This window comes from Siniperca chuatsi, linkage group LG24 (genome assembly GCF_020085105.1).
Source record: "Siniperca chuatsi isolate FFG_IHB_CAS linkage group LG24, ASM2008510v1, whole genome shotgun sequence".
Lineage (NCBI taxonomy): Eukaryota > Metazoa > Chordata > Actinopteri > Centrarchiformes > Sinipercidae > Siniperca > Siniperca chuatsi.
The window spans coordinates 1,039,385-1,061,761 of record NC_058065.1 but is presented as its reverse complement, the minus strand read 5'-3'; the positions used below and the strand labels follow the sequence as shown (position 1 = coordinate 1,061,761).

Here is a 22,377-nt window from a genome sequence, read left to right as displayed (position 1 = left end):
TGGTCTCACATTACAAACTGAGCTTTTTGTTTTCAGCAGGTTTCATATTTTCTTAGATAACTGAGACAGACTGAGCGGGTGGATGGGCGCCTCCCTGTACTTTGTGGGCGTGAAAGTAGAAGAAAATTTTGGTAACACAGTATTCAGAGCAGCCACCATCAGGATATTCTGTCAATGAAAAGTTCTGAGATGAAAAACGCCATAAAAACAAAATTACATAAATAAATACTAGATGTTTTCAGAGAGAAGATTAATGGTCATATTTCACAATCTTTTCTTCTTCATGAGGTTCAGGAATGAAAGGAAAGGACAAAAAATATGTTTTATTTTTATGCGAAAATAATTGACCAAATATAATAACAGTCTTTAAGATCAACTAATTTTTCATGATTGTCAGGTTCAAGATACCTAGAACATTTAAATCATATACAAGGAAAGAAAGACAAAGGCATTAACTTAAGTTTTACTCGAGGAGAGTAAGCATAGATGCATTCAGTTACATCTCCTACTCACTCTGAAGTGCATCCATGCAGCCTCCTCTTTTTTATTCAGTTTAGGAGATTCCTGTTACATAGTTTTCTAAAGGGTGGGGGAAGTATATACTGCTACAATAAGAAAAGAAAACAAAGTGATGTTGTCAGGTTTATCTCGTGAGAGCGGCCTTGATGGCAGCCACAACTCATGAGACCATCTGGTGCGGTGTCAGCCTGCCCTGTCGGTATGGCAGGGTGCGTTCCTGTTAATCTCACAGACACAAGTTTAATAACACACATATACACACAGCATTGCTGTGTACTTTAAAGGCTACTAAGAACAAAACATAAATGGTATAACTTATGTACATTTTTATTCTAACAATGATGATGCCAAATGTAACTTCCTACTTTTTAAATGTCGTTAATCCAAGAAAACAACCGTGAGCATTAAAATGTTGGGCTTTATTTACAGCTGTTAGATGGAGAAGCTTTGAAAATCACTTTGAGTTCATTGATGAATTTATGACAATAACCTGAAAGATTTCTGTAGCTGTGATCCTGCACAGACTCAACTGATGTGTTTCTCTAACAGGAGGAGACTCTCCCTCCTACAGAGAACACAGAGACACTGAGGAACCAGGCCTGAACCCAAACACAAACCCAAAGCCAGGATAAAGAGGTTCAGTGAATGTGGTGTTGAAGGTTTGGAGGTGGATCAGTGTGTCAAAGGAGACTTTGTAGAAGGACAGAGTGCCAGCAGGACAGTCCACATACACTGCTACTCTGTAAGAGACAGAGGAGGAGGAGGAGGAGGAGGAGGAGGAAGAGGAGGAGGAGAAGATGGATGTTACTCTCCTATTGTGACGGACAGAATAACCATCAACATCAGAGCAGTTCAGACTCCAGGACTGATCATTCCATCCAAACACACAGTCTTCTCTGCCTCCTCTCCTGCTGATTCCTCTGTAACTCACTGATACATCAACATCTCCTCTCCACTCGACCTCCCAGTAACAGCGACCAGTCAGACCATTTCTACACAGCAGCTGTTCCCAATAGTCAAACCTGTCTAGATGATCAGGATATGGCTGATACTCCTCCACATATGTCGCCTTCCTGTTGTTGTCGTGAGACAGTTTGATCTTTCTGTTCACTGTGTTTGTGTCGAGTGTGAGTTCACAGGAATCTGATGGAGAGAACGAGACACAACACAGCTGCAGTTATTAATCTATCATCTGTTTGATGACGACATCAGAGACGTGAATGAGTGATGTCACAGTTTGAAGATGGCTGAATGTGTGCTGCTTTGTTTTCATGAATCAAAGTAAAAACACACTTACACTTCCTCAGACCTGGTCTCAGCCATCGGACTCCACCGGGCTCCACCCTGAAATTTTAATATTGTAAAATTTTTCAACATGGCATCACATTAAGCCAGAAAATTATAAAACACTCAAACTATTCTTTGATTATTTTATAGGCCACGCTCTCTCTGGTTAAGTACTGACCGGACTCCCTGCAGCGGGCCAGTTCATCCTTCATCTCATCACGCCTGGATTACTGCAACAGCCTTTTTACTTTTTACAGCCAAAACCAAAAATCTAATGATTGACTCCAGACTGGACAGAACCCAGGCTTTTAACCCGAATCAAGAAACGTGATCACATAACTCCTGTTTCAGCCTCTTTACACAGGTTTAACAGAGAGCCTTTCCTGATTTTACTAGTTTAATTTTCTTTAAACTGTCTTGTTAAAAATGTTTTTCTTTTAAAACCAGATGGTTTTATGACTTGTGTGTTTTCTTTTGCTGCCTTTGTGAAGGACTTTGTAATATGGATTAATATGGATATGCTCTATAAATAAAGATTATTAATAATATTATTATTATTATTATTATAATAACCATGTCCTGGACCTCTCTCTGTACTGAGATGAATCGGGTAAGAGGGCAAAAAAATATATTCCTCAAACTGGTTCCTTTAACATGCATCTGTCCAAACTGCATAAATTATTACCAACAGGCAGTTATCATATTTGTTCCTGGAGATGTTCTCCTTGGAGACCTCCTATACAAATATCTCCTGTTTATGTTCAACCAGTGTTTCTATTCTGAGCAAAGGAAAAAGGCTTCCTACATGTGTGATTGTTCATATAACCCTCATATCCACCTTTAACCAAAAAGACCTCTTCTATCAGACTGACTGTCTGTGGCTGCAGCAGGCCTCTTCATACCTGAGAGTGTCCAGTCTCCAGTGTGGATCCTCCAGTCCAGCAGACAGCAGCTTCACTCCTGAGTCTCCTGGATGATTGTAGCTCAGGTCCAGCTCTCTCAGATGGGAGGGGTTGGAGCTCAGAGCTGAGGCCAGAGAAGCACAGCCTTCCTCTGTGATCAAACAACCTGACAGCCTGCAAACACACAAAACAAAACACATGGCAGATCATCTGAGGGTCCTGCTGCGTCTGTCAGATACAAGTGGAGACTCTCCAAAAAAATGAATAAATAAATACAGTGAGTGAAATAACAGTAACCATGACATTGTGATCTAAATGTTAAAGAGGATACTGCCATGCTAGCATCTCTATAAAATTAAGTGGAGCTTGAAATTTAGAGAAATAACTTGAGAAAAACTGTGACTTAATCTGACCTGAGAGTTTCCAGTTTACAATGTGGACTCTCCAGTCCAGCTGTCAGCAGCATCACTCCTGAATCCTGCAGGTCGTTGTTACTCAGGTCCAGCTCTCTCAGACTAGAGGACTGGGAGCTGAGAACTGAGGACAAAGCTTCACAGCTTCTCTCTGAGAGGTGGCAGCAACTTATTCTGGAGAGGAAATAGTGAACAAGATGACAAATAACATTCATGTTATTTTGTTGAATCTGGACTTTTGGTGATACAGTATATATAATATCTTCTCAGCACGTTAAAATTCTTGCTGTTTTACTCTAAACATGTTGGAAACATGACTGAATAAGTAAAAAAACAAACAAACATGAAATGATAATATTATATAATGATTTCGAAACAAAAATAACGCTCTCTGTCTCACCCAAAATTCATATTTCATGCTGTACAATATGTGAACCTCAATTAGTACAAAATACATTGGAAAATTCAAAGACTTTCTGTACTGTGAAATTTGAAATCCTGACAGAAGAGATTCAGGAACCGTGATGAAATGGAGCTTAGAGAAATAATTTTGAAACCTTGAGACAAATTGTGACTTGATCTGACCTGAGAGTTTCCAATTTACAATGTGGACTCTCAAGTCCAGCTGTCAGCAGCTTCACTCCTGAATCCTGCAGGTTGTTGTTACTCAGGTCCAGCTCTCTCAGACTAGAGGACTGGGAGCTGAGAACCGAGGACAGAGCTTCACAGCTTCTCTCTGAGAGGTTACAGCCACTCAGTCTGGAGCGACAACAGTAAGGAAACGAGTAAGTGGTTTTTAATTTCTTTCTCCTGTTCATGAATAAATCCCACTATGTATCTACTTACAGAGCTTTGTTGGAGGCTTTGAACACTGGCAGCAGCCTCAGAAGAGCCTCCTCTGAAGCAGAGTATTTCTTCAGGTCAAACACATCCAGATCTTTTCTGATGACAGTAAGATGAAGACCAGAGCTGACCACTGAGCAGGAGACAGTTCATCTGTGGAGAGACTTCCTGAACTAAGGGACTGTTGGATCTCCTCCACTAGAGAACGATCATTCAGTTCATTTAGACAGTGGAACAGATTGATGCTTTTCTCTGCAGAGGGAGTCTCTTCGATCTTCTTCTTGATGTACTCGACTGTTTCCTGACTGTTTTTTGAGACACTTCCTGTCTGTGTCAGCAGGCCTTGTAGGAGAGTTTGATTGGTCTGCAGTGAAAGTCCCAGGAGGAAGCGGAGGAACAAGTCCAAGTGTCCATTTGGGCTCTGTAAGGCCTCCTCCACAGCACTCTGGTAGAACTGTGTCACTGTGGATTCATGGTAGGTTGATTGTTGTTCTGACAGCAGATTGACACCAGAGCTGATGAAGGTCAGATGGACATGAAGAGCAGCCAGAAACTCCTGAATGCTCAGATGGACGAAGCAGAACACCTTGTCCTGGTACAGCCCTCTCTCCTCTCTAAAGATCTGTGTGAACACTCCTGAGCACACTGAGGCTGCTCTGATATCGATGCCACACTCTGTCAGGTCTGATTCATAGAAGATCAGGTTGCCTTTCTGCAGCTGCTCAAAAGACAGTTTTCCCAGAGACTCAATCATCTTCCTGCTCTCTGGACTCCAGTGTGGATCTGTCTCAGCTCCTCCATCATACTTGACATTCTTCAGTTTGGACTGAATCACCAGGAAGTGGATGTACATCTCAGTCAGGGTCTTGGGCAGCTCTCCTCCCTCTCTGGTCTTCAACACATCCTCCAGAACTGTAGCAGTGATCCAGCAGAAGACTGGGATGTGGCACATGATGTGGAGGCTTCGTGATGTCTTGATGTGGGAGATGATGCTGCTGGCCTGATCCTCATCTCTGAATCTCTTCCTGAAGTACTCCTCCTTCTGTGGGTCAGTGAACCCTCTGACCTCTGTTACCATGTCAACACACTCAGGAGGGATCTGATTGGCTGCTGCAGGTCGTGTGGTTATCCAGAGGCGAGCAGAGGGAAGCAGGTTCCCCCTGATGAGGTTTGTCAGCAGCACATCCACTGAGGTGGACTTTATAACATCAGTCAGTATCTCATTGTTGTGGAAGTCCAGAGGAAGTCGACACTCATCCAGACCGTCAAAAATGAACAAAACCTGGAACTCTTCAAACCTGCAGATTCCTGCTTCTTTGGTTTCAGTAAAGAAGTGATGAACAAGTTCCACCAAGCTGTACTTTTCCTCTTTCAGCACATTCAGCTCTCTGAAGGTGAATGGAAATGTGAAGTGTATGTTCTGGTTGGCTTTGTCTTCAGCCCAGTCCAGAGTGAACTTCTGTGTTAAGACTGTTTTCCCAATGCCAGCCACTCCCTTTGTCATCACTGTTCTGATTGGTTCATCTCTTCCAGGTGAGGGTTTAAAGATGTCTTCATGTCTGATTGTTGTTTCTGGTCTGTCTGGTTTCCTGGATGCTGTTTCAATCTGTCTGACCTCATGTTCATCATTGACCTCTGCAGTCCCTCCCTCTGTGATGTAGAGCTCTGTGTAGATCTGGTTCAGAAGGGTTCGGTTTCCTGCTTTAGCGATCCCCTCAAACACACACTGGAACTTCTGCTTCAGGTTAGATTGAAGTTTACGCTGACAAACTCCAGAATGACTTCCTGAATGAACACATAAAATCAGATCAATAATACTTCCCTCCATCTCTTGAGACGTCAGTAAATGTCCCATTTATCCAGCATGTTAAATCTTTAGAGAAATCCTCTTACCGCTCTGCAGACAGTCAGCCAGCTCCTCCTGCTTCATTCTCCTCAGGAAGTGCAGTGTGATCTTCAGAAATGCCTCTCTGCTGCTCCTCCTCTGCTCTTCCTCCTCCCCACCCAACACCTCCTCATCCTCCCTCTGACTCTCTAAGCATTCTGGGTAATCTGAACTCAGAACCTTCTGGATCTTCTTCAGCTCGTTCTTCACAAAAGCGACAATGTTCTCCTCCAGCAGCTGGAACAGAATATTATATGAATGAAACAATCAAACTAAAATCATGGAACCAAACATCAGATCCATGTTGGACAGACTGACAATCCACTGGTCTGAAAAGTGCGGCGTGGAGATTATTATGGCCAGAATAGATGTAAAAGTAGTTGTTGTACATGTACAGACCATAAATATGGAGTCCAGGTGTGTTTGATGCTGCTGGGCAGACTGACCACTGGGAACCTCTGAGCTCTCCTGGTCGACTCTGTGGAGGAATCATGAACAATTAGCTCCTTTGAGTTAAAGTGTTGATTACAGCATTGAATCAGATGGTTTCCCCTGACATTAAAGTGCTGGTCGTACTGCTGATCCCACTGTGAATCAACAGTCCAGTCTGCATTTCTGTGCAGCTTTCACTTTACTGTGTTGGTTCACAAGCTGGTCTGGTTTAGTCCCTTCAGCTCTTATTGACCCTTATAATACTGTGGACAGTAACACTCAACTCACACAAGCTAACTGTATGCTACCTGTCCAGTGCAAATTGGTAGTGAGTCGCAATAAACTTGTAGCAGGTGAAGTGAGATAAACATCAGGAAGACCAAAGAGAAAACCAGAGAATACTGGATCACTTTCTACTTGTTTGAAGCTGTTATGGAAAATATATTTTAAACTGATTGTCCTTGCTTTGCATTTTGTCGCTAAATGCCAAAAGGTAACAGACACTGGAAGATTTTGCATCTAAATTAGTTCCTCTGCACCCTGTCTCGGTAACTGCGGGTCCCAAGAAAACAGGTACAAGTGGTCAGGGTGATGCATTCTTGTAACAAACTGATATCTATTTTTGACTGTTGTGTCCTCCTTTACATGCTCACTTTTATGTATAAACATATGTTTGAGTTTTGGTAGATGTGAACATTGTCTCCTCTGTGAGCTTCTGCAGCCTGTAGTGATCCATAACAGCCGTCACTGCACAGACAGTCATCTTCACAGAGGCAGAACTCCAGCCTGACGTGACGCGCCGTGATGCAGCCGTCAGTGTTGTACTTTACTTTGTGAATCCATCAGCAGCATCAATAAGAAAGCAGCTGTGTGTTTCCTCAGACTCTCTGTGATGGTTCATTCTGCGCTTTAGAGCAGCTGATCCCAGTCCAGCTGTTATCACCGACATGTTTCCATTTCTGTTGTCACATGACTGAAAACTAGAAAATGTTGATTTGATGGAGGAACTCAGTGGAATCAGGGTTAGCCTTCGTTAGCAGCTAGCATCTGTTAGCCTCATTAAAATCACTGTTTTATTCTCATGCAGTCATCAGACAACAGTCAGAACGTGTGTGTGGAGAAAATGTTAACTGAAGTCAAGAGTTGAAGACTGGTTATACTGGTTATACTGGGCAGCTTTCACATGTGAGAAAATAAATGTATGTGAAGAAGAACGATGCTGAAAATAAACAAACAGGTTTAATAAAACTCTGGATAAATAACAGTTAAAACATGAATCAGTGATATTTTAAAGTTTTAACAGATTACCTCTTTGCAGCAGAGGGCTGTCGTCCTTTAAAATCATTGAGGCGACCCTTTGACCGGTCACTCTTGAAGGACACACAGCTGGGCTCAGGTCCAGGTTCAGGTTCAGCAAAGGCTGGTCCCCCATAGATCCTGTTAAAGAGGAAGATGGACATTAAATGGAAATTCTCTTTTTAATCTCCAGCCACAGATGCTGCTGGAGAAACTAGCAGCTATCAACAAGAAAAGGATCAACACACCAAAGTTCAATAAGCAGCGACACTGTTGGCCTGTATTCTAACGTTTGCATTACTAGACTCTCCACAAATATCCTGACTGTTATTTACAGACTTTGGTAGGTGAAGCTTTTTAGGACAAAATTCAAAGAGCAGTTTCAGACTAAAGAGACTTTACAATGTGTTTTTCCACAGAACCAGGACTGTGGATTTTGTCCTCCACCACTTCCATTGAAATAACATGAGGAAGAGATCTGTTCAGGGCCAGTGTGCACAGGAGGACCAGTTCCAGCCACCAACAACTCTTTCAGTGTACATGTGGGCACGTCAGTGTTGTTTAGGGACAGACTGGAAAACACCTGAACCTGTCCTTGTGGTAGTCTGCCACCTTTTCCCCTCCAGCCCTGTGTTCTCTGTGTGTTCCCCTTCCTGGTGTGTCTTGTGGGTCCCCTACTTGTCTTTGGATATGTGTGTGTGTATGTTACCTGCCTGGCTCTAGGAACCTCCCACCTGCGGCTGATCACCAGCACACCTGTCTCCCATCTACTCATCAGTCTTCACAGCTTATATACCAGGCTCTTCCACTACTCCGACGCCAGATCGTCCCCGTACATTGTACGACAACTACGTCTAGGCTCTCGCTAAGCTAAGTACTTTTTGCAAGTGTGTTTTTCCTTCGTGTTTTTGATCCTGTCTGTTTTGCTCTGCCTAAGGCATTACCCGGTGCTGGTGATCGCCGCTCCTGTGGTTTCCTGGATTCCTGTCTGCCTGTCTGCCTGCTTCTCCAGCCAGCTTCACCTTGCCTGTCGTCATCTGTTTACACTGCTCATTCACCATTCGACTTTATTACGAATAAAGTGTGTTTTGGATTACAGAAGACTTCTCGGTATTCTGCATTTTTGGGGTTCAAGATCGTGCATACGACAGAACGATCTGGCCAAACATGAACCCCGCGAGCGCCAACCGGAAGCAACACCGTTCCAGCTAGCGCTGACCAACCAGGGCATTCTTCTTGGACAGCATGAGCAGCTAATCCGGGCACTAACAGACAGCAACCAGGCCATGGTCTCCCAGATTACCCAGTTAACTCATCAGGTCTCCAGACTTTCTTCTCAACTCTCGGCTCCGGTGGCGTTAACACCACCGGCTACTCCGCTCCTGCCTTGTCCTCACCACCCCACCGGGACTCCATGCCGGACCTTGAGCCCCTTCTCCGGAGAGGTTACCGGTTGTCGGGGCTTCTTGTTGCAATGTTCTTTGGTTTTCTGCCAGCGTCCGGTCACATTCTCCTCTGATCAGTCCAAGATCAACTACATCGTGGGACTGTTACGGGGAAGAGCGTTAGCTTGGGCCGAAGCTACACACGCCAGCCGGCCTCTCACCTCGATCTCTTTGGCTGACTTCCTGGAGACTATGACATCCGTTTTTGACCACTCCAACGCCTGTGGAACCGCTGGTGACCGTCTGCTTCGGACCAGCCAAGGGGCTCGTAGTGTGGCGGATTATTCTATCGAGTTTCGCACACTAGCCGCCGACTCCGTTGGAACGAACCGGCACTGGTCAGTGCATTCAAGAGGGGTTAAGTGAGCAACTCAAGGATGAGTTAGCTACCGGGGCGAACCCGCTGGGCTGGGCGCATTAATTAACCTATGCATTAGGGTGGACAATCGCATTCGGGAGCGACGCAAGGAGCGTCACCATCAGGCTTCTGGACTCATGCCATGCCGTTTTCTCTCTTCCCGAGCTCCAAACACGGAGATCCGACCTTGGCAGCGGAGATTCGCCGCAGCCACCCGTCAATCCAGACCGGAGCCAATGCAGCTGGGTGGGCTCGACTCACACCGAACAGAGGTTACGGAGACGCACAGCGGGGGAGTGCTACTATTGCGGCCAGCAGGGGCACTTCCTGGCTTCCTGTCCTGTGAGGCCAAAAGATTAGGCTCATCAGTTGCAGTGGGGGTTCTGGTGAGCCACAACAACCTCTCGTCAGCCGGAGCTCTCTCGATTACAGGTTCCGGCAACACTTCATCTCCCATGCACTTCTCTTCCGTTGCTGGCTCTGGTCGATTCTGGAGCTGAGGACAACTTCCTGGACGTGGACCTAGCTCGACAGGCAGGCATCTCCACGGAATTGTTGCAGTGTCCGCGGAAGGTGGAGGCTCTGGATGGTCGTTCCCTAGCCCAGGTAACCCATCGCACTCTCCCGGTTACTCTCGTCTTGTCCGGTAATCATCGCGAGGAGCTTCGCTTTCAACTTATCTCGGCGCCTCGGACACCTCTTGTTCTGGGTTATCCCTGGCTGCGGCAACACAATCCCCACATTAATTGGGAGACAGGAAGAATCCTGAGCTGGAGCTCTTACTGTCTCTCCACCTGCCTCCAGTCTGCCCGGTCTCCCTCTGAGGTCAAGACTTCCACCCCCTCTCCAGCTCCTCCCGACCTAACCAATATCCCGAGGGAATACCACGACCTACAAGAGGTGTTCAGTAAAGACCGGGCTCTGTCCCTTCCTCCACACCGTCCTTATGATTGCGCCATCGATCTCCTGCCTGGCGCCTCTCTTCCATCGAGTCGCCTCTACAATCTGTCCCGACCTGAACGGGAGGCCATGGAGACATACATTAGAGACTCTTTACAGACAGGCCTCATTCGAGCCTCCTCCTCACCGGTAGGGGCAGGGTTTTTCTTCGTGGCCAAGAAGGACAAGACACTACGCCCCTGCATTGACTACAGAGGTCTTAACCTCATCACCGTGAAGAACAAGTACCCCCTGCCTCTCATCAATTCTACATTCGAACCTCTCCACGGGTCCACCATCTTCTCTAAGCTGGATCTCCGCAATGCTTACCATCTGGTCCGCATAAGGGAGGGGGACGAATGGAAGACTGCCTTCAACACACCCCTGGGACATTTCGAATACCTCGTAATGCCGTTCGGACTCACCAACGCTCCGGCAGTATTCCAGGCTCTGGTGAATGACGTTCTCCGTGACTTCCTGAACCGCTTTGTTGTCGTATACCTCGACGACATCCTCATCTTCTCCCAAGACCCAGCCAGCCACGTCAACCATGTCCGTCTAGTATTACAACGGCTCTTGGAGAACCGTCTTTTAAGTCAAGGCGGAGAAGTGCCAATTCCATACGGACTCCGTCAGTTTCTTGGGCTACATCTTGGAGTGGGCGGATGAGGACGGACCCGGCCAAGGTAAAGGCGGTATCAGAGTGGCCTACACCTACCAACCGTAAACAGCTGCAACGCTTCCTCGGGTTTGCAATTTCTATCGGAGATTCATCCGTGACTACAGTCGGGTGGCGGCTCCCCTCACCAGACTCACCTCCTCGAAAGTGGCTTTTGCTTGGGCGCAGAGGCTAACACAGCTTGGGCCAAGCTTAGGGCCCTGTTCACGGCGCGCCCATCCTGATCCAACCGGATGCTTCACGCCAATTCACGGTGGAGGTGGGCGCTTCTGGCGTGGGAGTCGGAGCCATACTCTCTCAGTACTCCGGCGCCCGACCAGAGACTCCACCCTTGTGCGTTTTTCTCACGCCCGACTCACTCCCGCCCGAACGTAATTATGATGTGGGCAACAGGGAGCTCTTGGCTGTCAAGATGGCTTTGGAGGAGTGGCGCCATTGGCTGGAGGGAGCTGAGCAGCCATTTATAGTCTGGACAGACCATAAGAACCTTGAGTATATTCAGTCGGCTAAAAAGATTAAACTCTCGGCAAGCACGATGGGCGTTGTTTTTTTGGGCGTTTTGAATTCACCCTCACCTACCGACCCGGATCTAAGAACATCAAGGCCGATGCCTTGTCTCGCCAAGATCTTCCCCTGGACCAGGAGTCCGGGTCAGATACGATCCTGCCCCCACCTGTGTGGTAGCGGCACTCACGTGGGAGATCGAAGCTAAAGTGAGGAGGCCCAGAGGATCAGCCAGACCCAGGTAACGGTCCACCCGAACCGCTTGTTTGTCCCCGACGCCATGCGATCTCAAGTACTACAATGGGTCCACAACTCCCGTTTACGCCTGTCATCCTGGCGTCACCCGTACTCTCTCTCTCCTTCGACGGCACTTTTGGTGGACCACCATGGAGGCCGACACCCGGGCATTCGTGGCGCCTGTACTACATGTGCTCGTGGGAAGTCTTCACATCGACCACCAGCTGGTCTTCTGCTTCCACTCCCAGTTCCCAGTCGTCCTTGGTCCCATATCGCCTGGACTTCGTCACGGACTGCCTCCATCGCAGGGGAACACCACCGTTCTGACCATTGTGGACCGATTTTCCAAGGCGGTACACTTCGTGGCCTTACCTAAGCTCCCTTCTGCGCTGGAGACAGCTGAGCTTCTGACTCATCAAGTGTTCCGACTCCATGGGATCCCTTTGGACATTGTGTCGGATCGAGGTCCCCAGTTTATTTCTCAGGTCTGGAGAGCTTTTGGCCAAGCTCTGGGGGCAACCATTAGTCTCTCCTCCGGCTTTCACCCACAATCTAACGGGCAGACGGAGAGAGCCAATCAGGACCTTGAAGCAGCTCTTCGTTGTGTGGTCGCCTCCAATCCCACCTCTTGGAGTTCCCAACTCCCTGGGTAGAGTATCGCACAACTCCCTAACGTGCGCAGCTTCCGGACTCTCCCTTTTGAATCCTCGCTGGTATCAGCCACCCCTTTTTCCAGCCCAGGAGAGTGAGCTCGCGGTTCCATCCGTGCAACACCATCTCGGCGTTGCCGAAGAGGGTTTGAGAGAGACTCGGGCCGCCCTTCTTCGATCGACTGAGAGGAACCGTCAGATCGCAGATCGTCGCCGAATACCAGCACCCACTTACAGACCAGGTCAGAGTGTTTGGTTATCTTCTAAGAATATCCCATTAAGGACTGAGTCTAAGAAACTGTCTCCTCGCTACATTGGCCCTTTTGTTATTGAGCGGATCATTAACCCTGCTGCTGTCAGACTCAAGCTACCCCGCTCCATGAGGGTCCATCCCACCTTTCACGTTTCTCAGCTCAAACCAGTCACCTCCAGCACTCTGTGCCCTCCTTCCGTCACCCCTCCACCCGCCCGGGTCATTGATAACCAGCCGGCCTTCTCCGTCAGGCGTCTTATGGGCGTCCGCGCCCCGGGAGGGGTTCCAATACCTTGTGGACTGGGAGGATATGGTCCAGAGGAACGGTCCTGGGTTCCCTGTTCCCGCATCCTCGATCCTAGGATGGTGAAGGAATTTCACCGGGCCCACCCGGAGAAACCTGGTGGGTCGCCAGGAGGCTCCGTTGAGGAGGGGGTACTGTGGTAGTCTGCCACCTTTTCCCCTCCAGCCCTGTGTTCTCTGTGTGTTCCCCTTCCTGGTGTGTCTTGTGGGTCCCCTACTTGTCTTTGGATATGTGTGTGTGTATGTTACCTGCCTGGCTCTAGGAACCTCCCACCTGCGGCTGATCACCAGCACACCTGTCTCCCATCTACTCATCAGTCTTCACAGCTTATATACCAGGCTCTTCCACTACTCCGACGCCAGATCGTCCCGTTACATTGTCACGACAACTACGCTCTAGGCTCTCGCTAAGCTAAGTACTTTTTGCAAGTGTGTTTTTCCTTCGTGTTTTTGATCCTGTCTGTTTTTGCTCTGCCTAAGGCATTACCCGGTGCTGGTGATCGCCGCTCCTGTGGTTTCCTGGATTCCTGTCTGCCTGTCTGCCTGCTTCTCCAGCCAGCTTCACCTTGCCTGTCGTCATCTGTTTACACTGCTCATTCACCATTCGACTTTATTACGAATAAAGTGTGTTTTGGATTACAGAAGACTTCTCGGTATTCTGCATTTTTTGGGGTTCGAAGATCGTGCATACGACAGTCCTTTAATACTAATCTTCATCTGACCTTCATCATCATCATTCTAGGAGAACAGGAACATTATGAGGACAACTGGTCAGACTGGACTTAATGAGGACAAACATCAGCAGTGAGCAACATGAGGAGGGAAATATGAACATTTTAGGTCAGACTGTCCAACACTTTGAATGCTGACAACTACTTACTGTCTGGCAGAGACATGTCCTCGTTTAAAATCATTAATAATATCCTTTGACTGGTCACTCTTGAAGGACACACAGCTGGGCTCAGGTCCAGGTCCAGCAGAGTCTGGTCTCTGCTGCTCTGGCCTTGAACACAACACACACAGAGCTTTGAGTGTGAATAATGATGGTGCAGTGATCTGAGTGCTGAGCTCTGACATGGAGAAGAGTCATGGACAGTTAGAGATCCTCATCTCACCTCTGAGCTCTGGTCTGGCTGCCATGTTCCCCACACAGACTGGTTTTAGAGGGAGGGGCTCCCTCCTCTCTGTCCTCACACTGATTCATGCTGCTGAACTCACATCCACATCAGCTCACACACAGTTTGATCTGGAGAGGAAACACAAATCCTTCATCTGCACATCAACTGAAATCCTCCTTTCCATCATTTCTCCTGTAAGAAGATCAGCTGCTCCTCCAGTGATTGGCTGTTACTTTCTGTTTCATATCAGTGTCAGCTGAATGCAGTCAGACAGCAGTGAGGCAGAGGAAGCTGCCATCAGCTGCTGGACTTCTACTATCAGGCCACTAGATGGCGTCATGAAGCTGCAGTGAAGTGCAGATTTAAAATATTCTGAGTATTTGTTCAGACCTGTTCTGTGTGTGCAGTGTGGAGGAGCTACAGCTGTATTGTATTGAGCCATCCTGTGTTGTATAAAGACAATAAAGCTGAACCTTCAACCTCGATAAGGAGCCCAAAGTCCACAGAGGCGAACCTGAACTTCAGACAAACTAATGTGGCAGCAACAAATATTCTACTTCATCTCTGAGACCAAAGTGTATCTGAACGGCTGCTGTCACTGTTATATTATTACTTTATTATTGTGTCACTGATGTGTAACTACAACTCTGTGTTGTAGCTGGCTGAGGTGGAGCCACTTTGAACTGTTTTATACACTTTGAGGAAGTTGAATGTTTAATAGTGAATCTGAATCTGAAAAGTAACAACACGTAGTGAAGTAAACAGTCAAATATAGGCAGATACAGAGCAGAAGTATAAAGCAGCAGAAATATTCAAGGAAAGTACAAGTACTTCAAGATTGTACTGAAATGTACTCAGTTACAAACGGACATAAAGGAGCGACACTAGTTCCTGTCGGAGGAGCAGCTCCTCTGCGCCCTCTGAATGCTCCTTCCTGCTAACTGCCAAACAAAGGCTCCAAGCCTTGGCCAGCCGCCTAAAGAGATACACGAGGGATAATGAAGCCAGAAGAATAAACCGGCTGTTCGCAACTCAACCTGCGAAAGTGTACGCTCAATGGCAGGGTAATAACAGCAGAGCAGACCCACCAAGGCTGGAAACGGAACAGTACTGGAAAAGTATATGGGAAAGGGAGGCATCACACAACAGCGATGCACAGTGGCTGGCCGCCCTGAGAAGGGACCACAGCAACCTCCCTGAACAGAATCCAGTCACCATCACAGCGGCAGACATCCAAGAAATAGTCTCAGGTATGAAGAACTGGACAGCACCGGGCCCTGACAGGATCCACACCTACTGGCTAAAGAAGCTCACTGCACTCCATGAGCGCCTAGCAGCACAAATGAACCAGCTGCTAAGAGATGGGACGCACCCTGAATGGCTTACCGAAGGGCGCACAATCCTGATCCTGAAGGATCCTGAAGGATCCCATCCAACTATCGGCCAATACAGTTCCATCCAACTATCAGCCAATATACCTGCCTCTCCACAACATGAAAGCTCATGTCAGGCATCATCAACTCCTGGCTAAGATAAGTGGACACATGGATCAATACATGAGATTAAAGAAAGCATAGAAGGGCATTGGCAGAGATGAAACCAGAGGGACTCTAAACACCAACTCCTGGTTGACAGAACAGTCACCCAAGACTGCAGAGCCCGACACACCAACCTGTGCACTGCCTGGATTGGACTGCCAGGCAATCCACTGCCTGGATTGCCTGGATACCACCATCAGTCACCTCCTCTACATGGATGACATCAAGCTATACGCGAGCGGGCGGACATCGACTCACTGATCCACACCACCAGGATCTACAGCTCTGACATTGGGATGTCATTCGGGCTTGAGAAGTGCAGTCGAATGGTGACAAAGAGAGGGAAAGGTAGTCCACACAGAAGGGGTCTCACTCCCAGAAGGAACAATAGCAGACATTGAGGACGGTTACAAGTACCTTGGAATACCACAGGCAAATGGCAACCTCGAAGAGGCAACAAGGAAGACGGCAACGGCCAAATACCTCCAACGAGTAAGGCAAGTCCTAAGAAGTCAGCTCAATGGCAAGAACAAGGCCCAGGCAATAAACAGCTACGCCCTGCCAGTGATCAGATACCCTGTGGGAATAATAAGGTGGCCAAAGGAAGAGATACAGACCACAGATGTTAAGACGCGAAAGCTCCTCACCATGCATGGAGGGTTCCATCCCAAATCCAGCACCCTGAGACTGTACGCTAGCCGTAAGGAAGGCGGCCGTGGACTAGTGAGTGTGAGAGCCACTATCCAGGATGAAACATCCAAGATCCACAAGTACATCCAAGATAAGGCCCCAACAGATGACGTGCTCAGGGAATGTCTCAGGCAATGGGGAACAGAGGAAGACGTGCTGGAGGAGGGACCATCATGGGAGGACAAACCCCTACATGGGATGTACCACCGGAACATAACTGAAGTGGCTGATATCAAGAAGTCCTACCAATGGCTAGAGCGGGCTGGATTGAAGGACAGCACAGAGGCACTCATCATGGCTGCACAGGAGCAGGCCCTGAGCACCAGAGCAATAGAGGCCCAGATCTACCACATCAGACAAGACCCAAGGTGTAGGCTGTGCAAAGAGGCCCCTGAGACAATCCAGCACATAACTGCAGGGTGTAAGATGCTGGCAGGAAAAGCATACATGGAGCGCCATAACCAAGTGGCTGGCATAGTGTACAGGAACATCTGCACTGAGTATGGACTGGAAACCCCAAGGTCAAAGTGGGAAACACCTCCAAAGGTGGTAGAGAATGACCGAGCCAAGATCCTGTGGGACTTCCAGATCCAGACTGACAGAATGGTAATGGCGAACCAGCCTGACATCGTGGTGGTTGACAAACAGCAGAGGAAAGCCGTTGTGGTTGACGTGGCGATACCAAGCGATGGCAACATCAGGAAAAAGGAACATGAGAAATTAGAGAAGTACCAAGGGCTCAGAGAAGAGCTGGAGAAGGCCTGGAAGGTGAAGGCGACAGTGGTGCCCGTGGTCATCGGAGCACTCGGGGCAGTGACCCCCAAACTGGAGGAGTGGCTACAGCAGATCCCTGGAAGAACACCAGACATCTCGGTCCAGAAGAGCGCAGTACTGGGAACAGCAAAGATACTGCGCAGAACCCTCAAGCTCCCAGGCCTCTGGTAGAGGACCCGAGCTCGAAGGACGAGACCACCCACGGAGGGTGAAGGACAAAGTTGTTTTATATATATATATATATATATATATATATATATATATATATATATATATATATATATATATATCTTTTTGTGTGCCTAGGACTTTTGCATATTTTTGCCGTGGTACCGAAAGCGAGTGTCGTTCTTTATACTAGTTTTGTTTTGAAGTTTTAAATTCTTGTATCAAAACATGAATCAGTAATATGTTAGCGTTATTAACAGATTACCTCTTTGCAGCAGAGGGTTGGTTAAAATTTAAGAGGCGACCATTTGACTGGTCACTCTTGAAGGACACACAGCTGGGTCCAGGTCCAGGTTCAGGTCCAGGTTGATAAGAAGCTGGTCTCCCATAGATCCTGTTGGACAGAGAGGAAGACCACCAGGGATGGAAATTCACTTTTTAGTCTTCAGACTCAGAAGCTGCTGGAGAAACTAGCAGCTATCAGCAAGAAAAGGATCAACACACCAAAGTTCAATAAAACATGAAGCTGAATGATTTCAGTCTGTGTATCATCGCTTCATTTTCCTATAAAATATTGGACCAAAGCAGGACTAAATGTCCTGATCTCTGAGCAGATTTTACTGTTACTGACAGATAACAAACTGAACTGTGGGGTCCGTCAGCAGCGACACAGTTGGCCTGTATTCTAACGTTTGCATTACTAGACTCACCACAAATATCCTGACTGTTATTTACAGACTTTGGTAGGTGAAGCTTTTTAGGACAAAATTCAAAGAGCAGTTTCAGACTAAAGAGACTTTGGAAGATCCCCACTTGATTTGTGTAAGTCAGACTGCTGAAGCCTCATATTATCCTCAGCTGAACTTTACAATGTGTTTTTCCACAGAACCAGGACTGTGGATTTTGTCCTCCACCACTTCCATTGAAATCACATGAGGAAGAGATCTGCTCAGGGCCAGTGTGCACAGGAGGACCAGTTCCAGCCACCAACAACTCTTTCAGTGTACATGTGGGCACGTCAGTGTTGTTTAGGGACAGACTGGAAGCACGTGAACCTGTCCTTTAATACTAATCTTCATCTGACCTTCATCATCATCACTCTAGGAGAACAGGAACATTATAAGGACAACTGGTCAGACTGGACTTAATGAGGACAAACATCAGCAGTGAGCAACATGAGGAGGGAAATATGAACATTTTAGGTCAGACTGTCCAACACTTTTAATGCTGACAACTACTTACTGTCTGTCAGAGAAATGTCCTCGTTTAAAATTAGTAATAATAATAGCAGCTAGCATCTGTTAGCCTCAATAAAATCACTGTTTTATTCTCCTGCAGTCGTCAGACAACAGTCAGAACGTGTGTGTGGAGAAAATGTTAAACTGAAGTCAAGAGCTGAAGACTGGTTATACTGGTTATACTGGGCAGCTTTCACATGTGAGAATATAAATGTATGTGAAGAAGAACGATGCTGAAGATAAACAAACAGGTTTAATAAAACTTCTCTGGATAAATAACAGTTAAAACATGAATCAGTGATATTTCAATGTTTTAACAGATTACCTCTTTACACCAGAGGGCTGTCGTCCTTTAAAATCAATGATGTGACGCATTGACCGGTCGCTCTTGAAGGACACACAGCTGGGCTCAGGTCCAGGTCCAGGTCCAGGTTCAGGTCCAGGTCCAGGTCCAGGTCCAGCAGAGTCTGGTCTCTGCTGCTCTGGCCTTGAACACAACACACACAGAGCTTTGAGTGTGAATAATGATGGTGCAGTGATCTGAGTGCTGAGCTCTGACATGGAGAAGCGTCATGGACAGTTAGAGATCCTCATCTCACCTCTGAGCTCTGGTCTGGCTGCCATGTTCCCCACACAGACTGGTTTTAGAGGGAGGGGCTCCCTCCTCTCTGTCCTCACACTGATTCATGCTGCTGAACTCACATCCACATCAGCTCACACACACTTTGATCTGGAGAGGAAACACAAATCCTTCATCTGCACATCAACTGAACATGAATGGAAAACTATTAATTACAACCACAAAAACTAACAAAAAACAAAACTTTTTTTCAAGACGAAAATGAGACTACAGCTAAATAAAAAGTGACCTTTATAAACCTGAACTATGACAAAATGATCCATTTTTCTTCCACAAATAAAAACTAAACAATCGTGTGAAAGACGGACAAATGAACTTATTACTGTTTTAATACAAAGTTTTATTGAATGAGCTGCAGAATCGCACGCTGTAGCTCCTGATTGGTCCAACAGTTTCCTCCAGCAGCCAATAATATCTCTTGTTCAGAGGTTGATTTATCTGTTTGACCTGTTGCCGTTAACAAGAAGCCTCTTCCATTCTGAACCCTCACTGACACACAAAGGGGCTGAGATGGACTGATGTGGTCTGACAGAACCTCTCCGTCTACAGAGACTCGATGCAACAAGCAGTTAAGTGCAGCAATAACTTAACTGATCAATAACATCCGATCAGTGAAGCCCTGGTACAACAAGTACTCACAACTATTAATACCACACTGAGAAAATACTCTGGTCAAAGAAAAAGTCCTGCATTCAAAGTTAAAGTACAAGAAGTTCATCTTTTACTGACTCTGCAAAGTAACCAGATAAATGTGGCAGTGTTTCCTCCTGAGATTAAAGGCAGTGCTCAGATCCTTTACTGCAGTAAAAGGAAATACTCCACTACAAGTAAAAGTCCTGCACTGAAAATGTTACTTCAGTAAAAGTATAATCAGGATAATTAAAGTATTAAAAGTAAAAGCACTCGGTGCAGTGAAGCGCCCCTGTGACTGTTGTGCTGTTATATATTCTGTCATCAGATTATTATGACTCGTGCGTTCATGTAAAGCAGGAAGTTGCTGACAGAGTTTTAATGTTGTAGCTGTGAGGTGGAGATAACTTTCACTACTTTATATTCAAGGAAATGTCCCTTGAATTCAACAACAGATACTTTAACCTGTAATGTTACTTCATATTTTACTTGTTGATCAAATATTTTGTGTAAAATGTGAATCTGCACAGTACCAAGTGGTGGATCCTTTACTGCAGTAAAAGTACTAATACCACACTGTAAAGATACTCTGCTACAAGTAAAAGTCCTGCACTGAAAACTTTGCACAACGGCTGCTGTCACTGTTATATTATTACTTTATTATTGTGTCACTGATGTGTAACTACAACTCTGTGTTGTAGCTGGCTGAGGTGGAGCCACTTTGAACTGTTTTATACACTTTGAGGAAGTTGAATGTTTAATAGTGAATCTGAATCTGAAAAGTAACAACACGTAGTGAAGTAAACAGTCAAATATAGGCAGATACAGAGCAGAAGTATAAAGCAGCAGAAATATTCAAGGAAAGTACAAGTACTTCAAGACTGTACTGAAATGTACTCAGTTACAAACTGACATAAAGGACTAGTTCCTGTTGGAGGCACAGCTCGCTTAGTGTCTGCACATCAGTCAGAAATATAACGACGGACCATCCACTGACACAACATGGCGGAGATTTGTAACATTAATGGCGGCTGTTTGGCCTCCTTCGTCCCGAGTTTCCAGTTAAACTCAGTTAAACTGAGTTAAAATGAAGCGTGGAGCGGCAGCTTTCTGCTGTTTCTAGTGAAACTAAGCTGCCGACAGCTTGTGTTAACGAGTCAAACACTTCAGACGGGTTACATTACCTTCAGCTGCAGCTTCAGAGGAGAAAACTATCTGCGACTCGACGTTCAGAGGAAGTCAAACTGAACTTTGAACAGGAAACACCCAGAGAGCATTTCTACAGCACAGCGTCAGTAACCCTGCAGCACCAAAACATCCACTTCTAGATTCAGTTTTTCAGCATGTACACGTCATCGCACACTGCCACTGTCAGTATACATCCTGCTGGCTGCAGACAGACATGTATACATGCACACGCTGCACATAACCACCCACTCCATGGAGATCCATTCAGGGTTTATTTGTTGCTCTGCTTGACTTGTACACACTGTAGACTTTTTATTCCTGTAGCTGCTCATTGGAGCTTTTTATAAAGGCAACAGTAGATTTCTATATGCACATATTTTTTCACACAACAGTCCTGTCTGATCTTTCCCTTCATCTGTTCAGCTTTGTTCTCCTTGTTCTTAGCTGTTCTGTCTGTTTCTGTGTGAGTACACTGAGAGCGATGAAGAAACCAGAGTCAGGTTCCTTGTGTGTGTTCACATGCTTGGCCAATGAAGCTGATTCTGATCCTGAGCTTCATATTAGACGACATACTGTCGTTCAGTGCGAGTTCACATTGTCAGGCGAACAGGGAGCTTCCCAGCATGCAGCAGGAGAAACAGCCTCGTGCATTTAACTGTAATTTGATGTGTGTTGCTGCATTGTTGCTGCTCTGACTGCGTTTTGCTTCTGCAACGTGCTGCACAAGTCGTGTGTCTTTTATCAGCACGATGCGACTCTTCCAACATGTTTGAAAGAACTTCCTGTCATTCATCAGATCAGCTCAGACACAATCAGATCTGCTGCTGAACACAGATGATTATTCTTTCTAATGCTCGGACGGATTATATTTAGAGTCAGGTCACAGCTTTAGTTCAGATTGTAGTTGCAGATGGACAGTCGTTTGTTTGGGTGCAGCTGTCGGAGCAGCGAGATGGAGAATAAGATCAGTTATCTGAACAGTGAAACGACTGTAAATACTCAACAGGTCGACGCTGAGGATCGTACACATTTAAACAGGAAATAAAAATAGAAACGCGTGAAAAAATAAAGATGCATGAAAACCAAATCTAGACAAGCTTTATTCTTGTTGATTGCACCGCTGATTAATTCAAAAGCACCAAGTGGAGTTAGTAAAAGCAATAAATGTCACAGTAAGAATAAATATAAAGACACCAAACGGAGCTATAAAAACAGATGATGATGCCAAATGTGACTTCTTCCTTTTTAAATGTCGTTAATCCAAGAAAACAACGACGTCAGCAGCAGTTCATTCTTCTCACTTCCGCTCGTTCTCCTTTAATTAGCTTCTGAGTTATTTCAACCAATCAGAAGCGGTTGCTAGGCAGAGCTGGTTCACCTGACCAATCACCTTTTTTTCCTGTGGACGTTGCCTAGCGTGACCCCAAAGGGGGGGGTGTGTGTGTGAA

At 46.3% G+C, this 22,377-nt stretch overlaps 1 protein-coding gene and 1 long non-coding RNA gene across 2 annotated transcripts in view; one reads left to right on the top strand and one right to left on the bottom strand.

Moving 5' to 3' along the window:
- LOC122871885 (NACHT, LRR and PYD domains-containing protein 12-like) overlaps positions 1–14,926 on the bottom strand; it is a 232,788-nt gene extending 217,862 nt beyond the window's left edge. The window contains 9 exon segments of the mRNA XM_044187422.1: positions 3,122–3,295; positions 3,707–3,880; positions 3,968–4,058; positions 4,061–5,749; positions 5,858–6,086; positions 6,249–6,327; positions 7,590–7,718; positions 13,826–13,948; positions 14,061–14,926. Of these exon segments, the coding sequence (XP_044043357.1) occupies positions 3,122–3,295; positions 3,707–3,880; positions 3,968–4,058; positions 4,061–5,749; positions 5,858–6,086; positions 6,249–6,327; positions 7,590–7,718; positions 13,826–13,948; positions 14,061–14,149 (2,777 nt within the window). The 5' untranslated portion in view covers positions 14,150–14,926.
- On the top strand, positions 8,241–8,675 carry LOC122872029. The gene is made up of 2 exons (XR_006376992.1): positions 8,241–8,416; positions 8,515–8,675. It is a non-coding gene; the product is annotated as an uncharacterized LOC122872029 (long non-coding RNA).
- Positions 14,927–22,377: the final 7,451 nt, after the last annotated feature.